The sequence below is a fragment of the Parus major genome, chromosome 1A (assembly GCF_001522545.3).
Source record: "Parus major isolate Abel chromosome 1A, Parus_major1.1, whole genome shotgun sequence".
NCBI classification, from domain to species: Eukaryota; Metazoa; Chordata; class Aves; order Passeriformes; family Paridae; genus Parus; species Parus major.
Window position 1 is genome coordinate 22657279 of NC_031773.1, and position 10412 is coordinate 22667690.

General features: G+C 41.5%; 1 protein-coding gene across 6 annotated transcripts in view; it reads left to right on the plus strand.

The window, feature by feature from the left end:
* Positions 1-10412, plus strand: part of LOC107204647 (ankyrin repeat domain-containing protein 26-like) — a 48942-nt gene that overhangs the window by 34962 nt on the left and 3568 nt on the right. For all 6 annotated transcript variants that reach the window (XM_015628153.3, XM_015628151.3, XM_015628156.3 and 3 more), the window contains 7 exons: positions 753-827; positions 1978-2112; positions 3023-3135; positions 3541-3682; positions 4870-5151; positions 5835-6067; positions 6764-7010. In XM_015628153.3, coding sequence (XP_015483639.1) covers positions 753-827; positions 1978-2112; positions 3023-3135; positions 3541-3682; positions 4870-5151; positions 5835-6067; positions 6764-7010 — 1227 coding nt within the window. The remainder of the gene's footprint in view (positions 1-752; positions 828-1977; positions 2113-3022; positions 3136-3540; positions 3683-4869; positions 5152-5834; positions 6068-6763; positions 7011-10412) is intronic.

Sequence of the window (10412 nt, forward strand, 5' to 3'; positions counted from 1 at the left end):
TAACTGGTGGAAAATCCACAGGGTATATTGATTCCAATCCCTTTATGCCAGAGACCTGGCTGACATCATCAGACTGAAACAAAAATTACACGTCCCAGAGCTTTTGCTGTGCAGAATTGTTTTTCCTTTGGCTACTTGCTGTGTGTCTGTTCTCATGAAACAGTGAAGAGAACTGCTTGTGGTATCTGCAGAACTCAGTGCGAGGCTTGGAATTTACCACTGCTTTTACACAGTGGTTAATTTTAGCTCAGATAAGTTGCCTGAACTAAGAGATTTTTGTTGTTGTTGCTTTTTGTATTGTAGCCAGTGAACTAGGGTTCTTGTTACAACTGTAGTTGTCAGTTATAGCTAAAGGTATTTTGAAAATCACTGCCTGTGATAGTCAAACTTTGTGATGTACTGGTACTCTGAAGAGAAGTGGAAAGGTAGTCACAAATCCTTCAGCTTTGATTAATAAGGCATGATTTTCAAGTGTACTGGGGGTGAGAAAAGCTACTTCTGCCTGTTTTCATTGAAGATTCTTTATATCTCATGTGGTCTTTTCTCTCTCCCTGCACCAAATGGCAGAAGTGATGATTGCTAGCAATATTACAGTGGCATCAAACTAAGGCTGTTTTGATCATTGTTGCTGGGTATAAATAATGTAGGAATAAAGACGTGAAGAGGTTCTGTGTAATATTTTTGTCAGTGAGGTGTAACTTCAATCTAGAAAGTTATAGTGTGCCTTCTTTCTTCTTGTAATGCTTCTATAGGTTCATAACCGCCTGGAAGACTTGATAATGAGCTTACAGACAGCACAGGCAGCTGCAGAGGACCACCACAAGCAGGTACATGACAAGCTTCTGTGAATGACTGTTTTAGTCTTTGAATATTTTCTGTATAGGTAATGGATAAAAAGATCATGTGGACTGTGTAATCACACAGCTGTTAAATACCCATCTGGTTTTAGGGCAAGGCACTCTCAAGGGAAAAGGCTCTCTCATTTTCTTACTGTTGTGTTATGTATGTGTTATGGTGTGCAAGGTAGTTGTGTTCATCACCATCTGATGAATTCTCTTCCCCGTCCCACCTGCAGGGAAGTGAGCAAGTGGCTGTGTAGTGCTTTGCTGCCTACCAGGGTTAAACCATAGCAGATGGCTGATAGAGTGGATGTTGTGGATAGCATGGAGATCTGTGGTTGAAAGCTGAGAGAGGAGACCAGACTTGACAGATCCATATTAGCTTTGCAATTTTGTCAGAGCTTGTCTTGAGGCCATGTCAGTTTTTGTCATGACAACCAGTGTTTCACCTTCTCTGTAAGGACTTGAGAAAGTCATACAACCTAAGGATTTTTTTTTTCTGAGACTTCGTGCTGTTTTGTCACTTTCTGTAGCCAGTAAACATCTCTCTCATCGTTTTTTCCTTTTCTGATTTTTTAATTTTATTTTTATTTTTTCCTTAAAAAATGCCACTAAAAGCAGCTATGTAGTCAACTTCCATTCTTTATACTTGAACTGAATCAGTAAGTTCTGTTCAACTCAAATGCATCTATTAGGCAAATCTTTGTCCTTTTAGACAGAACCATCAATACCATTGTCAATTTCAAAACGTTTTCTTGCTCTCAGATGTACAGCTGTTACAGAACCCATGAGGGTAGGGTATATTCTGTGGTGGGCCCTATAAATGAGTACAATAGAAAGTGTGTCATGAACTCTGGAGAACCTTTGGAAGAAAGCTACAGGGTGATTTTGTGTGTGTGTTTGTTATTCCCCAAAGTTCAACCTCATCACACCACCCTTACAGCATTCATCTTTTTTACCATCTTCAGTTTCTCTTCTTGGTCATGTTTCCCAAGCCATGTTTTACATTCCACATTAACATTAACCGTAGACATTGGATGAGGAGAGGAGAGAGTTTCCATTTAAGTTACAGCTTTCTGTTGCAGTGTTTTCTTTATGGTCACCTTAGTTTCTTCTTCTGCCATTGCTGCTTTTACAGGTGCAAAAGCAGAATGTGCTGGCTCTGACATCAAAGGACTTGCAGAGCATGTGGGAAGAGCAATTCAAGTCAAGATCCAACCTCGAAGAGCGTGTTGCTCAACTTGACAGGGAAAAGGCAGACCTCTTTGAACAGGTAAATCCAGATAATTCTCTGGAGACCTAAGCCAGTAGAGAGAACCACATTAATCTTTTGGTCAAGTTCTTACATAGAGAGCATTTTTTTATTACCCCTGCCATTCAGCCTCTGGATATGTTGTGATTTGTGGATCATCCAGGAAGCAAATGAAAGCTATCTGGATATCTTGTGTAAGTTCTGGAGTAACTGTCTTTGAAAGAGTTCTTAGCATGGCTTTGCATCAGTTGAGCACATCAAGCAGGGCTTCAGTTCCCCAGTTCTTTCTTGCATTCCTTCTGGCCATCTTCTGACCCCTTGTTTTCCGGGCAGGGTTGAAGTATCTAATTTTTCCAGTGCAGTGCATGGAGGAGCAGCAGCATGTTTTAAGACTAGGGTATGCTTAAAAGCCTTGCAGAAAAACATACTGAAGGAATTGTGGGGAAATTAACATGTGATTGAGAAACAAGAAATGACTGACAGTTTCAAAGGGCCAATCTTTCCCCCCTCGTCTGTAGAGGAATAAAGGAAGTACAAAGCAGCTAGCACATAAGAAAGTAGCCACAAGGAAGAGGTGGAAGGGAATTGTATATTGAAAAAATTCCCAAAGACCAAATTCCTCTGCCTGCTGATCAAAAAAGATCCTGTAAAACCTTTAGATTGATTTGTATTCTCACATGATAAGCATACCTACATAATCTTTGCTGTGAGTTGAGAACTCCTGAAAGTAGTCCAGCATCTTTCCCATCTTTGTTTCAGTGGAGGCATCTGTTTTTGTTCTTCAATATTGGCCAGTTTGCTGTGAAACCTAATGTGGAACTTGGCTAACAGATGGAGGTGGACTGCAGCTTCTCTGTGGAAATTGTTAGAGACACATACTGCATATAGCTATTCTTACATTTTGTGTGTCGTGTCTTTTCTGTTTTGAAAGTGTGAGAGTGAAAGAAAGAAAGTGAAGAAACTGGTAGAGTTAAAACGCCCAGTTGAACTTCGTCTGGACCAAGAAATGAGAAGAAACTTGGAATTGCAGAAGGACTTTAAGAGGTATGGCATTTTGATATGAGGAAGAGATCCCTGAATAGAAGTCCAGTTTTATTGAACTGTAATGTAATAATAGGTATACATACTCTGTGAGCAAACTGAAGTCTCATGTTAGTTCCTGGAAAGTACATCTGTACATGAGCCTATACTTATAGCTGCAAGAGGAATTGCCAATCCAGGTTGTCCTGCAGTTCTCCACGTGCGGGGAAGGAAGTCTTCAGTCCATGTTTTCAGCTGAAATTTGCATGCGCCAGGTGATTTGTGGCACCAGAAGAGCAGGTTTTTTCTCAGAAATTCCTGGTGCTGTTAAGTATGTTAAAGATGAAGCTATATCTGCACTCCTTACTTGAGAGCATATGGAAAGGATTGCTTATTCCTCTGTTTCATTGTTTTCCGAACAATGTTTAGGTTGAAGAGACTTCTCAGTAGAGCTACGAAGAAAATAAGGGTGTATGAGGAGAGAGAAATGGAGTCACAGCTTAATTTGAAGGGAGAAATGAAGAGCAGATATTCTGAAATGGTCAGTGAAGTTGATAGATTGAGAACAAAGGTGAGCTCTGCATAATTTGGGGTTTATTTGGTTGTTTTGTTTCGAACCTGTGTGAAGTTCTCCCTGTATTTCTTGTTATGTTGATGATTTTCTTTCCTTGGCTGTATTTAAGATTTGATTGATCTCTCTCAATGCTCCTTCTACTGTTAGAGAAGCAGGTGGCTATGAATAATACTGATGTAGTTGTCATTATGCGTAAATATACAATCCTTAAGTGCAAAGGCACAAGAAGGGCAGAGTGTCATGCAGAGGAAGGGCAAGCCAAGAGTGGCAGCAAGGCTGGCAGGGTCCGTGACCTCATGGGCAGGGGAGCAGTCCCACAGGTGCTCACCAAGCAGAACAGGACTGGTGACAGCAGGCAGGGTCAGCCAAGAGTGCAGAGCCTCAGACCCAGGCTTAGGGATGGGCAGTTCTACAACCAGGATGTCGTGTCCATAGGTGAGGATCAGGGCTGAGAGCAGCAGGCCTCAGCTGAGGCCTGGATGCAGGCTGAGGCTGTGGCAGTGTCACCTAGGTCTGACAGATGGGTTCCTTCTCTGGAAGAGAGGGGAGGAACACTGCTATTGCTCACACAGCAAGAACAACCCTTGAGCCCTGTCTTGGGCACAAGTTTAGCCAGAGGCAGTTGGGACTTTGCTTTTCTGAAAAGTGTTGTTGTTGCACAGGGTACGATTATGAGAGGTGACATAGGAAAACTGCTGTAACTTATTGCTCATAGGTAGCCGTTTCAGCCCATCTTGGCAAGGGGACCCAGAAGTATTGTTGCTGGAGATGTTTTTGAGGTTGTTCTGGCTGTTCAGTAGTAGTATTTATAAACTTTATGTACTTCTCCGCTCATTACTCATTCATTGCTAGAGAAGTGACAATTCAGTTACACTCTGCTTTAGAAGGCATCATTGTAAAATCAGTTACTGCCTTTGCAGTGACCCATTTTTAGTCCAGAAGCTAATAGCAGTTTTGCATGAAGAACTGTGAAAGAATTCCTCACGTTCCCATCCTGTCACAAATGATGTGAAAGCTGATCTTGTTGGAAAAGAAGAACCCAGTTACATTAAGTTTGTAATACTAAGTTTCTAATAATGAGTATGCAGATGATAAATACAGACAACTCCTTCAGTGATTTTAACAGAATTCACTTTCTTTAGATGGCTCTGAGTTTTTTGGGTTTTTTTTTTCTTGTGTACAAGGTTGCTGAACTTTCCCAGCAGCTGGATATGGAGTCTAAAAAAAGTATGCAGCTGGAAGCACAAAACCGGGATTTGCAAGAAGAGCTATCTACCCTGCAAGGGAACTGTGAAAAACTGGAGAAGAGCAAATGCCAGCTGAAAGAACAGGTGGCAAAACTCCAGCATCACTTGGAGACCAATATGGTGGATCATAGCCAAATAGAGCAATATAAAAGAGAGGTTGATGAGCGAGCAGGCCAAGAAATAAGACAAAAACTACAAGAAGTCAATCTGTTTTTGCAAGTGAGTGACTTTCTGACATATATCTGTAGGTACTCTGTAGACTTTGGTTGTGGCCACCGTTTCTTAGTGTTTTGCTTTGGGTGGTCAATTCTATGTGTTAGCATTGTACTTGTGTCTGTACCAAAGGGCATATGGTTGGGCAGGAGTGACCTTATGGTGTGTAATGTGCTGGCAGGTCCCTGAATCAAAAGATTGCCCAAGGTAGGTTTCCATTTTGCAGCGCTTGGGGCTGTCTCTGTCCACTGGGCTGCTTCTCACTGTTTGTGCTTGAAAAGGTTTTGCACCTTCCAGCTGCCACAGCCAGACCTACAGGTCCGGTTTTGTCCTTGTACAGGGGAGCGTGCTCAGAAAAGAAGTGACTGAAATTGCAGGTGTGGAGACTGGGAGGAGGTGAGGCATCCTGCTAAGGTCTTTGAGGAATCCTGTTCTCCATGCCCTGTCCTACAGAGATTGTGCCCTCTCATTAGTAGCTTTGAATAGTAGTAGTGACTTGGGCTTGGTCCTGAGTGAAGAGAATTATTTATCCTGAGGTAGCTCCTGGGTTCTGCCTTAATTGCTGATGGTAGTGAGGAGACAGCTGCTTCTGAGCCAGGCTGGACCCATGACCTTGGTTACTTGCAGTTGACAGGTGGGGAGAGTTCTCTTTTCGTGTGTGGTGGTTGAAGGTGCAATGTCTCTCTCAGGCACAGGCAGCCTCCCAGGACAGACTAGAACACATCAGAGCAAGTCATCATGCTTCTCTGAGAAACCAGCTAAAAGACAGAATTAGAGATCTTGAGTGTGAATTGGATAAAATAAAAAATACTCAACAAGAAAGTTTTCCAAAGGAATGTGCACAGGCAGAAGTGGAAAAGTACAAGGAGCTGTATCAGGAGGAAGTGAAAACTAGACGATGCCTAGCAAAGAAACTGGAAAGGTAAGTCTATGCTTTTTTTGGACTAGTAATAAGAGACTCCTTTTTTCTCATGCCTATTTCTTGTTAATTCCTCTACTGCACCTGGCCAGCATTGGAAGCCTATGATGGTATGTTTGTGGGCAAAGTACCTTTAGATCTGGTTCAACAGGCCTTCATTTCTCTTTAGACTTTCACCAGGTGCACAACTGATCATGGCATTAACAAGATATTTTTCAAGTAGATACTGTTTTAACTGGCAGGTTTTTTTTGCCAGTCTCTATAATCTCATCTTCTGTACAACAGAAAAAATTAATTTCATGTCCTTTATTGTTTGAATAAGGGTATGCCTTTGAGAGAACAGATTTCTATTCTGTGAAGAAAAGATAGAAATTACCTTTTTTGATTTCTGTTTAAGCAGTGGCTCTGAGCTCTGAAAGCCCAGAGTTGTTATGGAGGTGACATACCTTCCAGAAGAAGCTGTGTAAACACATGGCTTTCACAAAAGGCTTTGAAGCCCTCATGCTGAGCAGTCCTAAGCATTGGTGACACTTGCTGCTCTTTGCACCCTAGTGTGACGTCTTAGAAACAGGCCCTCCAAACAAGCTCAGGTGAAATGATGGACTATTTTCTTCATCTCAGAAATCAAATAATAGTCAAGAACATGGAGAATAACTTTGGTTACAAAGGTAATTGTTTGTGTGCTTCCAAATGTTTCAGAGCTAATGAGAGACTTGAAGAAGCCAATGCTAAGCTTCTCCGGGAGCGCCAGAAAAGCAAATCATTAATCACAAGCAGCATTGTCGGTGGAGGTCTGGCTGCAACTCCAGTTCTGTATTCAACTGCACTGGGACATCTTGGCAGCAATTTGGGACTGAGCAGAAGTCTCAGTCTAGGAGGAAGCTTCCTCAGCCCAAGTGAGAACACATTATCCTCAAGAAACAGGGTTGCGGCCTTTGTGGCCAAGGTAAGCATTTTGAAATACCATTCTCAACTGCTGCCAAAGAGTAGCTGTATGCAAGGTTGTCCTTTTCAGCCTGAAGTTAGAATCCATTTATTGTTCCATGCCATATTGTCTGATAGGCCAAAGAAACTGCTAATCTTCAGAACAGTGCACAGCTGTACATTGTAAGGCTGAAGACTTTTGGTCATCAGGGTTGTAAAATTTTCAGGAGTGTCAACGGCCATGAAGTGTTTAAGTCAAAGCGGTGAACTCTGTCATTACATTCTTTTACAAGAGAAACTATGACAAGGAATAGTGGCAAAGGAAGTTCCCAGCTAAGCTCAACTGTGTGGTTTGACTAACCTGTTTAAAGTGGCTAACATCACATTGAGTGACAAATCAAATCAGACATCTGAGACACCTTTTTCTTCTTTCTTGATCTTCACTCCAGTAGTTTCTTCACAGAACTTGCTTTAATAAGCTAATACCAACAAAAGCATGCTTCAAAAATAGGATGATATGAATGGGATGGCATAACCTCACTCTTACACTTCACTGCAGAAAATATACTACATACAGGAGACATTTGTTCTTGTAGTTGCTGCCATGTGTCATTTCATGAAACAGTAGAATTACCTACTCTTTGGCAAGTTTCTAGAGCTTTCTGATTTTGCAGCAATACTGCAACCTCTGCAATACCTCCGGTGCAAGTCTGCCCTGTAATTAGCAGTCAGTGTGATAGCATATCCCTTACAGAACACTGACCATTTTACCATGAAAACCCATACTAATAGTTGCAATCAGTCGGAGACCATGGGATTGAGGCATGGCCAAGTTTCTCTGTTGAGTCATTGTATTCTCTTGTTGAGGGAATGTGACAAGTATGTGTTCACTTTTAAGTCCATCTCAGTTTGGTGGTTCCCCTTCATTGGAAAGAACCCATTTAAACCATGTGTCTACATAGAGCACCTGTTTTACACACAGAAAGCCACAACAAAGGGGGCCAAGGCAGCATAGGAAATGCTTAGTTGTGGCAGTTACAGAGATGAACTCTCTGTGAACACTCTTTTGAGGACAGGGAGGTGGACAGACAGACATTACTGGAAGAACTCATGAGGTCATTAGTACTGTATCATCTGCAGGGGCTGTTCTGTGTACAAGCACTAGAAAGGAAGGAAAATTCAGGGGCCAGCTGTGAAAGGGAAATAAAGAGGAAACCAGGAGGAGTAAGGAGCACAGAACAAGAGAGGAAAAGAAAGGACAGAGAGATGGGAGCAAGATATTAAGAAAAAGGCGAAAGAGGAAACCATTCCTCTTCTAGGCAAAAAAGCTGCCCTAGGTTAAAAGAAAAGGTTTAACAGTTGTGCCTTTTTTGGAGAAGAAGGAGGAAAACAGACAGCAAAAGGAAAGAAAGTGAGAGTACTTGGTGCTTCTTCAAATTCAATTACAGCAACAGTTTTCAGGTAGTGCTTTCCATTTTCATTTTCCTGAAGATACTGGAATCTCTGACAATCTCAAAGTTTTGTCATTATCAAGATAGATAAAACCTCCACATGCTTGCTGCCTTCCCTTAAGTAGGGAGATTTAATTACAGAAGTTAAATATTTATCCAGGCCATTTTGTGGCTCAATGTTTTATACAACTGCTAATAAATACACATGTATTGTAAATACATTTCAAACTGCTATATATAGGCCTCTTCAAAGTTTTGTGAGAAATGCTTCCAAACCCACTTGTGAAAAAACATTTGAGCTGATTGCAAGACAAGTCTGCATTAGATCTGAGAATGGTGATACTGTTCCCTCTTGGTGTCCTGACTTCAACAGCGCCCATAGAGTTTCCTTCCAAAGCATGTGTGTCCCACAGCTTTGAGCATACTCTCAAGGAAACTGTTGAACAATTACGTATGACGTTTTCCCAGTCTTCAATTACTGACGTCCAGAGGGAATTTGCTTCTTATTTTGAGCCTTTTTTCTATACTAACATTTTTCCTTCCTAGTGCAGTTTTGTTGGTAGGACTTAGTCCCCTGAAGCTCTCTCTGCTGTTGATCACAACCTATGGAGACTTTTAGTTTGTTGTCACCAGAGGAGCTAAGGATAATTCACTCTCACTATACAGTTTGTCTTCTTAGGATTCCCTTCAAACTCTAATACCGTATCAAACTCTGAAGTTCTCTACCTTGAATAAGGTGAGTCAAACAACTGCTGTACACACAGAAAACTTACCTATTTCTTACCATTTCAACCACGTTTTCTTAAGAGAAAGATGGAAATCTCAGCATAGCAGATTTCTCTCAATCAAAGCAGAAGGCAGATCTCTGGGACTCAGATTTCTTGCTGTGAATTTATCCTTCCTCATATTAAATTGAGATGCACATTCTATTGTGATAAGTTTTCCTGAAATTATCAATTAGGGAACAACAGAGACTGTCATGGCATCATCTGTATCCTCAAGTACCTCAATGTTCAGTTTGTTCAGGAAAGTCTTAAGACGTGGTCTTCCATTTCCAAGTCATAAATAGGAAGTACTGTTAGTGGTCTGTGTACCAGAATATGGAAGATGAAGCCTTAGTGCATAGCCTAAAGCTGGGAATGTCTGTCTGCTGCAAGTATTGCAAGCAGATTTTGGGACTTGTTATATTTACAAACTGACAACCTTCCATCCTAACAGCTGTGCCAAAGGCTGCTGCAAATGAATGTGGGTATCTTGACATGGAAAAGAATAGTGAACTCTGTTAGCTGCAGCCAGTGTGAATTGGTGGATTTATGAAATCAGTTTCCCTACATAATGTGAGAAAGGGAATGTCAGCTCCCTGTGCTCTCTCAACTTCTGTTTCCCTTCTGATTTCATTTTCCAACTGTCCTCTTGTATTTTAGTGGTCTTTCTATTGTGAGCTTTTTTCCTTGCCTCATGTACATGTAGGCCACGCTCATGTGTCTCACTGAAGACCTTTGAACTTAAGGCTCTTTTTCTTTCTTCCTCAGCTCCTTAACCAAAATTCTTCTCTCTCTTCTCTGCAGCCAGATATGTGACAAGGTTTGTAGCCTGTACTGTTTAACCTTGGGTGCTACTGCAAATGTTTTGTCAGTTTATGCAGTTAGGTTTTGATTCAAACTTGCTGATGCATTCACATTGGCCTAAAGCTGGAAATACTTTGAAGTTGCTGGTTTCCCTGAGTGAAAGAGTGACTGCTGCCAAGTACTTCTGTGCTTTATGTATTTGTGAAGTTATGGCTTCTGTGGTAGTTCCACTTCTGTAAGATGGCACCGTATGTATGGATTTCATCTCTTCTAATGGAACTTGGTCAAACTAGAGGAGAAGGCTCTTTACTGCCCTTGCCTGTTCTGACAGTCAAAAAGTTCTGGGTAGCAACGGCAGTTGTGTGTGGAGTAGCAGTACTGCTCTGAAGTTGAGCTCCTAGACCT